Source organism: Cupressus sempervirens, chromosome 4 (genome assembly GCF_028749045.1).
Source record: "Cupressus sempervirens isolate cs-2001-9-10 chromosome 4, ASM2874904v1, whole genome shotgun sequence".
Lineage (NCBI taxonomy): Eukaryota > Viridiplantae > Streptophyta > Pinopsida > Cupressales > Cupressaceae > Cupressus > Cupressus sempervirens.
In genome coordinates, this window is record NC_143121.1 from 285,058,616 (window position 1) to 285,074,602 (window position 15,987).

Below are 15,987 nucleotides of genomic sequence, written 5' to 3' on the forward strand. Positions count from 1 at the left end.
TTAGAATTTGATTGTAATTTAAAAGTTAGAAAATTATGAAAATCATTGAAGACTCACTGACAAAATTAATATCTCTACAAAATTAATCTCCAAAGAATGTTACTAATAAATGAAATTTTTGATGTCTTGTTTTTCATTTTAATGATCATGTGAAAACAGAGAGTAAAATTAATGACACTTAAAATCATTGGTTTAGGAAAGTTCTTATCCATCATCCAAATTTATTATTCCAATACTTGTATTATTAAAATTGACAACCATAAATGTCTAAAATAAATGCAACATCTAGGTTTCAGAAGCAAATATTTCAAAGTAACTTGCTTCTAGAAACGGTATACTTCAAATCTTTGTATTTCAAATCAGTTCAAGGGTTAAGAAAATTGACAACATTGCATCCATTGGTTCTTAGAACATGTAACCATCCTCGTGAATATGATATTGTGTCATTAAGTTTGACAGCCATACATATTAATGCAATACAATAAAACTCTTCGGGATATGCTATATTAATATCTAAGTACACAAATAGAAACATATGAATCTAAGGAGATCAAATGTTTACATATCACCACTGAAAACATATATCTAATTAACTAACTTGACCTTGTGATGTACAATTGATTGACTCAGCTAACCACTCTATCCTCCAAAGATTTTGTTCAGTCTCTTTCCACATCTGCTCAATTCCATCCATATAAGCCATGCCCACCACAGCAACTACCTTCCCTTTACATTTCCGGAGATTCACACACATCATTTGATCCCTTTCAGTTAATATCACCCTTGCCTAGTAATGCCCAAAACCATGCAATGAAAAATCAACAAATAATTCAAATTTTCCAGATTGTCTAAGTGTCATAAGTACGCAATAATACCTTCACTAAGATGAGTAATCTCTATCCTCTATTTTCTTTTTGTAGCACATTAACAATAAGCCCAAATTGGTCTTACAAGGCTGAAGAAACTAACCAGCGATGGATTTTCTTCACTGATACAGAATTAATTTTTTGAAGAAAAGCAATGGGATAAAGGCCAACAAATGCATTTAGTTTAGTACAAATTACTGAAGTCCCACATGGAATCACTACACACCTTTCTAGAGATGAATAAAGTTCCATGTGAAAAAAAGTTGGTGTTCACACTAACAAATTGAAGATGACTCTTATACAAGCCATTCAATATAGCAAAGCCACTAATTATGGAAAGAAATTTTGTAATAAAAGAAATAAATCTTCTAATGTCCCAAGATCGCAGAAGAAACACTTGATATAGATAATTTAGCAAAAATAACAAAATAATTTCATAACACAAAATCATTAATCTGAATTTATAAAAACCATATTAGACCATTTTCACTCATCTGAATCAATAAATAAGAGATAACCAATCATCTTAGTTTTATGGAACTCGAACGCTGTGACACCAAAATAATATTGTATTCCTGCATTCCACAAAGATTTACAAGATGTATACCCCATTTTCAAACACACAGCTTCATAATCTCAACCTCGAAGCGATACTAATGCTAAACTTGTCATAATACATAAGCAGACAATTGTTTCTAAGTTTTCACTTAGGATAATGTAATCTTCCGAACTGAATCCTTTTTCGAAGAAAAAAAATTGCTGTCCACAATGATCAAATTCATGAAACCTTATCACCTTTTGATCAAGAAATCCTAATGTGGGCAGTAATCAAATCCATTCGTTACAAAATCAATTCGGAATGGTACTTACAGATTTATCTCTAATGTAAATAGGAATATAAGCTCCAAATATGCCTCTTACCAGATATTGTAAGTAACTAAACAAATTATGAGAGGATATTAATACCGGTGTTGAAGCAGCTCTGAATCACTGCAAACTATTTATCAAACTAGAACTGAAATGCAGACATACAAGATTGGTCAATAGAAACTAGATTACTTATGAAAACCAGACTTCCTTATTTCTGCTCAAACCCGACTATTATAGATAATTATTTGATGACCCGAAAGTGTACAGCATCCACCCAAACACCTCCAGAAATGCCTCAAACAGAAAGTGTTGTAATACTTGTGATTCATGTCAATTGTTGAAATCTTACATAAGGCTATGATAGACATCAAGAACAACAAACTAAAGAGGTATGGCATCCAGCATAGGCTCTATAGTATATAGCTATGTTACCCGGGGACGCGTTTCCACCTCTAAGCCTCAGGTTTCGGAAACGGGGACAGTTTCGGGGACGGGGGGACGGCAGGAAACGTTTCCAAGCCGGCCCCAACTGGATAGAAAAATCGGAAACGCGCCCCTGAAACACAGGAAATGGTCAATGAGTTTCCGAAACTTGTTGACTGTCCCGGGGACTGCATTTTCATTTTCTAGAGGTTTCTGAGACTTCTAAAAAAGTTTCCGATTTTTAATTTTACCACAAAAATTAAATAAATAATATTAGCCACCTGCAGACCCCACATTTTGGGAGTCGAACTTTAAATATATTAAAAAAAAAAAACTTTTAATGTTTTTTATGTCTAAGCTTTTAAGTTTGTTAATGTTTAAAAGTTTCAAAATTTGGTGAGGAAATATTTTTCATTTCCATCTTCCCCGACATGGACACGGATAAAATAACCTGCATAGTTATTTTATGCTTTTGTCCTACAGACAATCAATATGACCATTGATAGACATGGTTGATAACTTGATACTTTAAAAGTTTAATTTTTTAAGTCTTTAACTTTTCAATGTTTTCATTTTGTTGAAAGTTGATGTTTTTCATTGTCTCATTTGATTCATTTAATGACTTACTAATGGTATTGTAAGTACTTAGATGATGATTGAAAGTGATTATTTGAATTTTTTTAGATGATTGAACATGATGTTATTTAGAATTTTCTATGATGACTCAATTAGAGGCTGATTGCTATGCCCTATGATCACTGATGAATCATTATGTGATGAATGGAATTGATAATTTTAAACTATGTTGCTGTGATGAAGGTAGAATTGATGAATATATTTGAAAATTCAGATATGTATGTGTGTGTGTGTGTAGCCGTCCCCTGCCGTCCCCTATTCTTGCAAAAAAAAAAAACCGTCCCGGAAACCCGTTTCCCCGTCCCCCCGTCCCCTCGTCCCGGAAACTTGGGGTAACATAGGTATATAGCAACAATTTCCTGACAGCCATCCTTCTATAATTTGTGTGGTCTTAAAAAATGAAGATATAGTTTTTTTAGAATGTACAATTACTCCAACAATCCAAAAATATTATTCAAAGATGTATAGCTGGTCCTTGAGGCACAATTACTCCAAATTTTGACCAAACACAAAAGACAATGAAGTGATTGTGGCACCATCCTTGGCCTCCCCTTCAAAATCCATTGTTCTCAAAAAATTGCCCCTTCAGGGGATACTACAATTGGATTGATCAATGACTGATTTCCAGCATGTTTCCATCATTCAAAAATGGGCACCCTTATTTCATCCTAGAAATCTCTTGTGGGCTTCAATGAGTTCTAAAGTTTACCTCTTTTTCCAACAAGGCACTACACATTTTCTCAAACACCAGGCTCATTTACCACTGAAATCCTCATTACTTTCTTTCTCTATCTACAGCCAATATGGTGAATGGGCAACATTGAAAGTGAGTTGTGATAACTACCCCTCATTTTTTATTTATTTTTGAGATACGTGTTTACGAGGAAAAAACATTATGTGATTATTTGTAATGTTGGGAGAATAAGCTTTCCCTGGTGTTGAAGCCTTGGCACCCATCTTTTTCTCTTGGCACTAAAGTTTTTGACAGTTTCAATGTGGGTAAGACTTATTAAGATATTATCTCCTTAGTGAAATACTTTCTATAATGGTCAATTACTTGTCTGTAGTCCGTCTTTCAATCTAGATAGGAATGTTTCCTATCCTGTCTCTTTTGTCTTTAGTCCAGATAGGAATGTTTCCTATCCTGTCTTCAGTTTTGTTTCTAATTTCGTCTTCAGTCTACATTGTTTCTAAAAAGAAACAACATCCTTGTAATTCTTTATAAGGAACACATTTGTTCCTCTGTTAATCAACCAATAATTCAGAAATTCGTTAATCTACCAATTTTTGAATCTTGTAACATGGTATCAGAGCAGGCATTTGCTGCAAAATCCTTTCAACTGAATATCGGCAACCCTCAGTCTTCTCAGCCTTTCCAGCATCAACCTTCTGCTCAATCCCTGGATGGCTCTACGAAGCAAAATGTACAGTGTAATTACTGTCACAAGTTTGGCCATATAAAGTTTGAGTGCCGAAAACATTTGGCTGCCCAAGCAAGCCAAAATGCTTCCCAGCCAACAGCACAAGTTTTCGAGCTTCTTGATCAAGGCTAAGCTGCATTTTTCGCCTTCTGAATCTGTTTCTATTTTTTTGGATTTGTTGATTTTCTCCTTAAAAATCATTTCATGTTGTCTGTATTACGCAAGGTAGCGTGAGATTCTGGGTTTTACCATTTTTTCCACAAAAATGAAGTTTTGTAATTGCAATTTGTTTTGACTCATAGCATTCTTCTGGCAAAGCTTCTTGGTTTCAGCATTTTGTAGATCCAAGGAGGGTCTCAGTTATCCCAAAATGTTCAGACATCCGTACGTTGACCATTAAGGGAGGGTATTAAGATGTTATCTCCTTAGTTAAATACTTTCTATAATGGTCAATTACTTGTTTGTAGTCCGTCTTTCAGTCTAGATAGGAATGTTTCCTATCCTGTCTCTTTTGTCTTTAGTCTAAATAGGAATGTTTCCTATCCTGTCTCTTTTGTCTTTAGTCCAGATAGGAATGTTTCCTATCCTGTCTTCAGTTTTCTTTCTAATTTCGTCTTTAGTCTACGTTGTTTCTAAAAAGAAACGACGTTCTTGTAATTCTTTATAAGGAACACATTTGTTCCTCTGTTAATCAATCAATAATGTGGAAATCCGTTAATCTGCCAATTCTTGAATCTTGTAACAAGACTTCCAAATCTTCTCCTGCATTTTTAGTGTGACTTGTTTTGAAGCTATTGGGAATTTGCTTGGTAGTTTCTAATGATGGATGATGGATCTTCAAACCTCTTAGACTCTTCTTTTGCTCGAATTCTGGTGGAAAAGGATGTCACTTGTGGGCTCCCTAAAGAGATAAAGATCAAAAATTCGAAGGGCTGGTGACAGCAGCCTTGGTTTATGAAGGTTTTCCTTTTAGATACATAAGGTACTTTAAAAAGTGCATTTCATTGATCATTCTGTCAAACCAAATGCACCAAAAATGGGTACCAAGTGGACAGATGTTGCTACTAGTCATTATATAGTAGAGGAGGATGGGAAGTAACAAGGTTATTCCCAGGCTGTGATAGGAGAAGGGTAAAAGTGTAATATCCCTATTCAGTTATGGCTCTAACAGTACCACTTATTCAGATATTTGACATTTCAACAAACACTTGGTAGACAAACCAATTATCATTGACTATATAGTATTTATAATTCCAAAACACAGTATCGGAAATTGCAACAATTGTTCACAAATTTAGTTAACCTTAGCCTTATACATTACTCAAATAAATTTCAAGCACAAATGACTAACAACAAATTCTGAATTTATTCATTAATTTACTATGCTTCAGACTATATGCTGCAACAATTCATTAGTGCAGAAAAATAGAGAATTACACCAAATAGATATTGAACCTGTTCGTAGAAACCTCTTTAAAAATCAGAACGCAGGCCTCTAAATTCCAGTGCAGCCTGCTTTTATTTCATTCACAACCCCTATTAGGTAAAAGGCAGGTCTTCTGGTATGCACACTAGAAGGAAAGAAAAAGTATCTAACCTCCAAGAAGCAATAAAAGGACCTAGAAATATCAAAACGCTAACACAAATAACAAAACGACAGCCCAAAATATGCACAACAATTTTCCCAATTCCACCAATAACAAAGAACTCCAACTTCTCATAAACAGTATGCCACAATAGAGAAGTAAACAATTGCAATACCTTAGCTGCAATTGCATAGATAATTCAAGGAAATCAGTCTTCAAGCAAGATCACCTAACCCTTATACTTCAACAAGGGCACAAACTTAAGACTCCAAAATGTCACCAAGACAACAAGAGAAAAAAAAAGATAATCAAATAATCGGATGTTTTTCTCATCAAATGGACTTATATTTATAATCTCCAAATAGCACAAGTTTCTCAAATAAAATCCACAACATTAAAATATAATAAAGTGTCATTATACTATAATTTATAATTTGTTTTTAGCTCCCAAAAAAATGACCTTTTCCACCATAACATAATATTCTAACACACAAGGTCATTGTTTCTTGTGCCCACAATTTAAAGCTTTTGAAGCCGATTCCAACGAGCTATGATATTGAAGTGACCAACATACAACACCAGCAACAATAGTAGCCCCAGCATATTTAGACGAATAATAATAATAATTCACCTATCATGCGAAAGCAATTGAAGAAGCATCATAATCAAAATCTGACAACACCAAAGTGATACTGATGACGAAAGATGATGAATGAACTTGACTGGGTGACTTACTATAGATAGATGCTCCCTCCAAGATTCTTGGAGCCCAAACCAAAAGCTCGAAATAAAAACTAAGAGCATCACTCAACTCCTCTATCCTAACTAAGCTCATCGGAACCAACCGTTGACTTAGTATAAATAGTAAGTCCCTCAAACAGAGCCAAAACACACTATAGGCTGTTAGAAGCCTATAACCCCAAAACTGAGACTGTAATATCCCATCGTCAACTCACAAGGGTCACAATGGTGAACTAAGCAAGCCAACTGCAGAACCTTGCTAAAAATGGGGACATTATACATAGTGGTTACTTGGCAATCCAAATCAATTTGAATCCCCAAAATTAGAAAATGTTGGCACTTTAATACATGAAGGGATAAGGAAAAGAAGCATAAAACTGGTGATGTTACTCCAAACAATGTTGATGTGTAACGAGGTTAGTGTTGAAGTAACTAAGTTCGTTTCTGCAAATGTATAATCATGGCCATTGTTATTGATGATTTCCAAATGCAGATTTGGATCTCATATAAATATAAGAGGGGACATGTCTCTTATAAAGAGACATGTCTCTACAATTTAATCATCTTTAGTTAACTATATATATAACTCACCTTTAAGCATGTAATATTAATATATTAACTATATATGCAATATATTATTATATTATTATATTATTATATAATAATATATAATGTATAATATATATAATATTACATATATAATATATATTATATATATATTATTCTTATCAATAATATAAGACATAAAACAATGTTCATATAAATCATAAATACAAATACTCAATGTAATGAGTGTATCACTTTGACTGACGCTCTATCTTGCCAAAAAAAAAATGTTGTTGGTTGTTTGGAGTTTTGCAAGCGTATCAATTAAAGTTTGGCATTTATATATATCCCTTGTTGGCAAAGTGTTTGATGAAATTCTCAAGTTAGCAATCAGGAAATAAAAATAAAAATTGCATGGGATATTACTATGGTATCAGAGCTTTCTTGCAAAGTGTTTGACGAAATGTCAAACAATTGAATTAGAGAAGAATTTGGTGTTTGATGAAGTTATAACCAGTTGAGGTTATTACACCTAACTAGAATCAATAAAGCGAACGAGGGGGAGGAGTCGTCTAAGATGCAGGGTGAAGAGGTTACAATCACTCTCAAAGAAGCGGATAGAGGTAGGTGATAAGCCAAAGCAGATGAGAGGTGGGGAAGGGGAGGCGAGGAGTGAGGGGTGAGGGGAAAAGTGGACAATGAGGTTGAGGGAAAATGATTGGTCAAGGGAGACGAGTGATGGTGAAATGACTGATGGAGAAATGAAGGAGGCACGGGTGAGAGCATAATCCACAATGTTTGCACCGTCACAGTGGGGCCAATAAGTGCAGAGCTCAGAAGTTATGTCAAGTAGACAGTGATGAGCACATGGCCAGCCGAATGAAGAATCTTGAACCTTATCTTAAGAACAAGACAAGATCCATACTGATAATGGGAGGCAATTATTAGGAAGTCAATAAAGAGACAGAAAAGGCCATTGTGCAAATGATGGCAGATCTGAATAGGGCAGCAGCAGCAGCACCTCAAATTACCATTGGATCAGACACTACGCAGATTGATTACACAAAGGTCACAGTTGACACAGCTGAAGATCCTTTTAAGAATTATGGTCCAAACAGTGTTGGCAATATAACCAGCTACACCAGCTCAAAAGTGGAAGCAAATGAAGAAGAACAAGAAAAGAAAGAAGAAGAGGAGAAAAGAAAGAGAGAAGAGGAGAGAAAGAAGGAAGAAGGGGAAAAAGGAAGAGAAAAGAAGACGAGGAAAAGAAGAAGAAAAGAAAAATAAGGAAGATGAAAAGAAAAAGGAGGAAGAGGAGAAAAGAAAGAAAGAAGAAGAAAGGAAGAGAAAAGAAGATGAGGAAAGAAGAATAAAGAAGAAGAGGAAAAGAAAAAGAGAAGAAAAGAAAAAGAAGAAAGAAGAAAAAAAGTAAAGAAAGGAAGAGGAAGAAAGGAAAAGAAAAGACGAAGAAGAGAAGAAGAAAAAGGGGGAAGAAGAGAAAAAGGTCAGTGTACCTAGCTCGTCTAGTACACCCCTATCTCTTGCAGCCCTTACAGGATCAGATGATGATGATTAGACTGAGCTGATCTCATCCTCGAGAAAAATCATTGAGAAGAAGAGAAAAGTGAAAAGCCCACAAAAATCCCTTATGGATGTGACAGAGAAACTGTAAGGCACCCTGACTATTCAGTTAACAAATCCTATTCCAGAGGATAGAGCAAAGGCAGCAATTCAAGCTTTTGATGCTGAATTCACTAGTCTATCTAATATAGCAGCAATTCAAGCTCAAACAAGGCATGATGCTCAAATGTTTGACACCTTGTGTCAGAATATCAGAAATGATCTTGGAGCTCTTGATGCATGTATCAAAGAGCTGAGAAGGTGTGAACAAGAAGGAAAGGCATTATATGTCAAATGTGCAATGTCATTCAAATTTACCAAAGACAATGAGTATGAGCTGAAAAGGAAGCATGATGAGCTACAAGCACTGACAGATCAATTTCAACAACCCGGTATCAAGATTGAAGACATTGAGGCACAAATTGGGAAGACATATGATGAGATAAGTCTTATAGAAATAAACAGAGAAAGGACGACAAAGAGGTTCTGACTTCTGAGAGAACACTAATCTTGAGCAGCAACTGGAAGAATGTCTAAAAGCAAGGACATCTTTTGATAAGTTTGTTTATTCAGATTTGAATGCGGTGGAAATAGCATCTTATGGGTTGTGCGCTCTACTCAGTATCTCTGAGAGAGTAAAGGACACATGGGAGAAGAACTTGAAGAATCTGAAGGCAAGTTTTGATGATTGCATTTCATACCTATCTACCTAAATGTAGAGGTAAAGATCTACAATTTTAATTGTATATAAATTTTGACACCTTCGTCACTGATGTCAAAAGGGGAGTAATATAGCAAAATTGTATAAAGTATAATGTAAAGGGGAGTAACAGTAACAGAATTAGTATATGATGTATGTAGAAAGGGGGAGTAGTACTTATGCGAAGTATTATAGGAGATATATAAGGAAAGATGGTCATAAATGTAATTATCAGCAAATTTTTTAAATTTTGTAAATTTTGCAAAGGCCAAGTTTGTAAAAGTTTTTGAACATTTTGGAACTTAGCCAATTTTCTCATATCCATCAATGCCAAAGGGGGAAATTGTTGGCAATATGGCTAAGTAGGGTAAGTTGTAATAATGTTGTTGCCATTTATGGTGACATATACCTTATATAAAGAAGGCATTATGTACAGATGAAGATTTTACAGTTAGACATGGAAAATTGTTTAAGTATCAGATAGTGTAACTGGCAGAACAAAGACAATTTTGGTATGCGCAGTTGACAAAGGCATTATTGGCACGTGCGTAGTCGGGTACAGACAATACAGAGTGTCAAGGTGACGTATGCCAGAGCGCAAGTCAGTACAGTCAATACGGAATGAGTTATGGATTAAACACCAATAAAAGCAATATACAAAACAGAACAGAGTATAACAGAGAAGTGTGAATTATGGGTTAAGAAATTATTTTGGTTACAAAATTATTACTTAACTAATTAGGGAAGACATCCTAGATGTTAACCCTAAGAGGGCAAGAATTAATTTTGTATTTTGTCAAGCAGGTGAATGCTTGAAGGCCAACTGGAGAGTTTTGTAAAATGTAAAGGTATAAAGGAAAGATGTTGATATGCGAAGTTGTGTGTATGATGTAGGTGATGTGCAAACCTATGTGAAAGTTATATGTATGATATGCGAACTATATGCGATGTGAATTCTGATGTATGATCAGAGGTATGCGAAAAGTAGTTAAGGAAAGATCATATATTGATGATATCAGCATTGTAAAAGAGGTTTTTGTATCTATCTCTTTTGTATAAAGAACCGCATTGTATAATTGCATGTTTGGCAATGGCCTCATCTCTCATACCTTTTGTAATTGTATATATCAAATCCTAACAGGGTTGAGGCTTTTAACATGGCCTAGACTTCTAACAAGGATCAAGACACTATATGCATGTGATAGACTCCTACCAGGGTCAACATCCTTAACCAGATACTTTTGTTTTGTGGATCATTTTGTGGGTACCATCCCCACCAAAGTTTTCCCTTAGCCAAGGTTTCCCTAGTGAACAAAATATGGTGTTATGAGTTCTCTTTGTGTATGGTTATTTTTAGTGTTCAACATTGTTAGTTTACTTTGTTATGCAAGTTATAAAGCAATCAATAATATCCAATTTTGGGCTAAAGTTTGTAGAATATTGATTCTGTACTATCCTGATTAGGATATTTGCTGATGTTTCCTTTCAAGAATGCACTCAGAGATAAAACATTGCAGATAATTTTCAGCACATTCGAAAACAGTAGAAATGCTAATCGACACTTTTTCAGCCACTTCTTGAATACAATATCAGACTCAAATATAAACAAAGGTAATACGAGACATTCAGTAAAACCCACAGTTCTCCACAAGATAACAATTCGTTATTTCCAAAATAACATTCAAGATGTCGAACATGTATCCATGAATTACAAACTGATGAGATGAACCAGCAACTAAAACGTTATTGTATTATACAACAGCAATACAATAACCAGTACACAGAAACTAATCCTGAATACAGATTTAACAGTCGGATTGGAATGATAGGATAAGAACCTGTAAGCGCGAATGAAACACTTGAAGTGATGTTTCCCGAGACAATGGGTTTGCATCCACTGCCTGCTAGCACGAGGGGCTACATTCTCCAACTAGCTGGAAATTGAAGCTTTATGAGACTCTCGCAAGAGAGAAAACTGAACTAAATAATAAACCAAGCATACCCAACAATGAGCCTCTTTCCCTTTTTAATACGCAAACCAAGACTCTTCGGCTCCTCTTTGGTTTCCGTCTTATTCCCTTGTGGCTCTTCAACCTCCCTAAGGCATTTCGTCTTGTTCCTCCTTGCCCCTTTGTCCTTTATATAACATTAAATCGACCCTTTTAATATTTTGAGCCTATGTCTCATAGTTTAATATTGCGTAAAATAAGACTTCAATATTTCTAATGTTCCAAAGGGGAACATTACAGATTCACCCTCCCCCCCTCTCAGTATTCCCTATTTCTAACATATTACACGTCTAGGTTATTTGTCATGGCGCTGGAGTCATGTTCTACATATCCCTAGGTTCCTTTCGGTTGGATTCTCAAAAACCGATCACCACATCAATAGGGAGGACCAGATTTGTCGGCTATGTCCCTTGGCAGAGGCAAAGACAAAGACCTACTTCATTTTCCAGAGCCCTGCTTACTATGAGATTATAGGGAGATAATATTGTTTATTTAGAGATCATCGGTCTCTCTCCACCTTCTTCAGTAATACAGACCAGAGATGTATCATGCTCTACCTTCAAATAGACCATGCAACTCCGTGACCATTTTTCCCAAAGCTAGGCTTCGGATCAGCTTATCACTGCCTCCTTCTCGCCCTTGCCCCCAACTCAAGGTATGAAGCATATGTTCAACACTTCTACCATCGGTCATTCCAAATTCATGAGACCTTGCAACGGTCATGCTCGGCAATGTCACCCCTCCAGGCTTTACCCTTATGTCCTAGACTTCTTTACACCAAGGAAGGATCTGCAGTCTGTAATGTCCCCTTTTTCTAGGACATTATAACTCTATGTTGCCAGCTCACTTCACCTAGGTTTCGGAGACAAAAAGGTTTTTTACAGGGTTCAATTCGAGAATTGGCCTAGACATTTCTAGTTTCAGACCCATCAGAGCAATTTTGGTAGGTTGTCCAAATGCTTACTATTTTTAGTAAGTAAACACAACTCAGTATTCTTGATATCTCAGTGTTGGTCTGGAAGTGTCTTGCCGAGAGCTTCCCAATGAACTATTGCATGTGCTTATCCGAGTTCGTTTGGTCAGTTATTTTAATGCCTGATGATTATATGGTTTACTGACTAAGTGACTATTAAAGTTCATTTAACTTGTCACTTTATTTTTTCTTTTTAAAAAAGGGTACTATGTTCACTTAAGTGACTAAAGGACAAAAAAGGTGCTTTATCCCAAATTGCTTAAAAGAGCGTACATCACATTGGGAAAGGAGATAAAGGTACAACAAGCTCCACATGGGAAGTTATGAAGATATAATATTTAAAACAAATATTAATCTCAGAGCTGGAAACAGTTATTGATTATCTCTTCGACGACACAAACCCTTGAAATTTTTGGAGGTTGGATGCAAACCTAGCCTTCTTACAGGTTTATCTACATTTGACAATCTGACTATTATTTATGTTTATAAGATTGGATTAATTGGATTGTTGCATGTTATTGTATTGCTGTTATATAATATAGTAACGTATTTGTTGGTTATTTGCGTTAATTCTTGGTTTATATATGTACTTCTAAATATGGGAGGAATAAAACAAACTTTTCTGAGTTTTTCTATATGCAAATCTGCGGGTTGCAAATTGATTAAAGTTCTGGAATTTATATCACATATTGGCTTTCTGTTCGGTTTTAAATCTGCACATTTTTTATTAAGGGTTTTTAGTATAATATCCAGAAAGGGATATTTCAATGGTATCAGAGCTGGTTTTCCTGCTAGCCTATGAAATTTTATCACTAAATAAATTGCAGAAAACTCTGAGGACGAAATCCCTCGAGTTTAGTTTTCCAAAGTGGATTTGGACGTCACCCCAATCTTTTCCTCTTTGAAGTTAATGCACAATTCAGGCATAAAATCGGCAAGAAGGTTCAGGCACTAAGAAGTAAGTACAGTCAAAGTTTCATAGTGGGATATAGACTATTGTATTATTTTATTTCTATGAGAGGAACAATGTTTGGTCGATTAAGCAAAACAGTTCCGGATTGGAGTTATTCATTGAAGAGATAACACGTAAACATTCCTGCGGTTAGAAGTATTCCCAATCCGTAGAAGTTCTGGATGTCACTTTCAGGTTTGAACCGCTAGCAACATCTTCTGCCTCCGGCATTATCCTCTCTCTAAGCAGACGCACTAGAAGCAGTTCCTGTTATATGTGGTGGGCTGAAGGTATAGGAAGCTATTGGATATAGTAAGTGTTACAGGTCAGTTCCTTCCAATTGAACACAAAACCAATTCACACGCCAGTTGTGAAGGCACGGGATGTTGGAAGGAGGTGTTACTGCAAACCAAGCCGCATAGCATTCATTCTTGCCATGGGTTGGATATGTTCACTACCTCAGTCAAGGTAACTGTCAACGGCACAACATACAGTTTTGAAAGAGAGCAATGACAGTAGCAGCGTGGTAGAAGCGGGTTTCTAGTTGCAAGCTCTCCTCAATATAATCTCCACACGGTATGGTGGACGCAACGAGGGTATTGTCACGGGCCGCAGATTGCTACAGATTCACGAGCATTAGTTGGGTACCATTTTGAGAGCCGCAGAATTACCACAAAAGTCACGGGTCGGGCCTTCATCAGTTTAAAACATCTCCACAACCACGTCCAATAAGGAGCTCATGTTGTGGGAGTTGCAGGAGTCGATAACAGTCTTTCCGCCCTCCCCGTACCAATTCACAAGCTAGCCATTCTAGGCAATATGCCATTACTCATACATCAGTAGCAAGTGGATTTGTACCTCACGTTGGTTCCCAGCTGCAGTATACAGGGTTGGAACTGGAGATTCATGCAAATGCTCATGTATTTCATCAACAATATTCATGTATGAATCCTATGCTAGAGAATTATGCATCTGTTGCTCATCAGTTGGTTGTCCAAGTTTTTCTGACATTGGTGACGAGTCCACAATTAGAGACTCGATAGGTTGAGATTCAGATTTCTAGTTCCCAGCTTCAGAGGTTGGTGTTGAAGCCATTACCAGGGCCTTATCTTTTCATTTGTCAAACATCTCGCTTACTAGAATGCTAATGAGTAACAGCTCCATTCAGTAATAGTGAGCCCCTTTGAAGAGTGCCCTCTAGCAGGTTTTTGCATTAATGTAGGTTGAGGTAAAGTAACTAGCTGCTTAGATGGAGATGGAATAGGTGAATTTGCAGATTTAATGTTCTCAGCAGCAGAAAGGATAGGTTGAATAGCAGGTGGCTTAGCAACTGCTGTTGAAACCCACGCCTAGTAGGGAGTTCACATCTGTTTGAGTGGGAAGAGTCAACAACAGTCTTGCCGCCAATAAGAAATAATATCTAAATACATTGCGTGGAAGACAGTGACGAGAACTGAAGGTGATAAAGGCACCGCTTAAGGCAGCCATCAAGTGTCATCTGGTATATCAGAACAGTAACGGGAATTAGGAGGACTGCCAAGAAGAGTCTAATCCATTTCATTTCAGAATTGTGTCTATATTCTCAGTGTGCAGTTGTTATAATTAAAACTGCAAGTACGTATTGAAAACAAGTTCAATGTATTGGTATGCTTTCCAGTTGTGAGGTAGTGTGCCAACTGTTTGCTTAAATGACTCTTATCTAAGTTCTCCAACTTTGAGGCGATTGCTTTGAACTGTGAATTCTTCATTGTTTACAAACTGTTTGATATTATGCCAGCCTACAAAATCTTGATAAAAAGGTAATGTGTAATGGGTGCTCAGTCGGAAATATAATTAAGATTATTACAAAATCAAGAAGCTTCAATGTCCACTAGAAGGGAAGACTCAAGGCAACTAGAATATAAAGGTATATATGAGAGAGACATTGTTGTTGTGTCTAGCAGGGTCAAAGAGATTGGTTGTATTTCAAATAGCCATGAAAGGCCTTTACAAGCAACGAATCCAAAACCATCTACTACCTCACGGAGAAATATGCAGAATGCTACTGATTGTGAAAGGACTTCATACAAGCCGCAGTACAACATAAATCTCGATCAGTCTTTCAAAACAAGTATAGAAAGACAAGAAGTTGTTGAAGACAAAAATCTTGGTTACAATAGACCTTCGAAAAATAAGAATTCAAGATACACTCGTGATGGGCAAGTCAAAGATCTTGATGAATGATGTAAAAATGAAGTAAGGAGACTGTACGATGCTTATAACAAATTTCTATCAAAGCTTCAAAAAGAATTTTCTTTCATTAATTATGTGGACTTTCAGCTAGAGCTACAAAACAAGACGGATATGATAAGAAACGAAAACTATGAATTGGCTTGAGATCTCCTTGCAGAGGACAGTTACAGAAAATTGCATGGGGAAGATAGCAATCAACTTGAGAGTAGTACTAAAAAAGAAGAGCAACCTTCGCTTGATAATATGCAAAATACTATTAAAGGCACAAGTATACTAACAGGTAATTGGGAGACAGAAGTATCTTATGGAGTTGTTTACACTAGTCCTTCTAATTAGCATATTGATGGCCCAGGTAAAAGAGTTGACCAAACTGCCAACGTTGGCAACTCCCCGCCTTATTTAGATATGGGAA

The 15,987-nt window shown here is 36.2% G+C and overlaps 1 protein-coding gene across 7 annotated transcripts in view; it reads right to left on the minus strand.

Moving 5' to 3' along the window:
- Positions 1 to 321: 321 nt before the first annotated feature.
- The window catches only part of LOC149561117 (uncharacterized), a 123,195-nt gene continuing 107,529 nt past the window's right edge, over positions 322 to 15,987 (minus strand). For all 7 annotated transcript variants that reach the window (XM_089824965.1, XM_089824968.1, XM_089824963.1 and 4 more), the window contains one exon: positions 322 to 787. In XM_089824965.1, the coding sequence (XP_089681091.1) occupies positions 590 to 787 (198 nt within the window). In that variant the 3' untranslated portion in view covers positions 322 to 589. The remainder of the gene's footprint in view (positions 788 to 15,987) is intronic.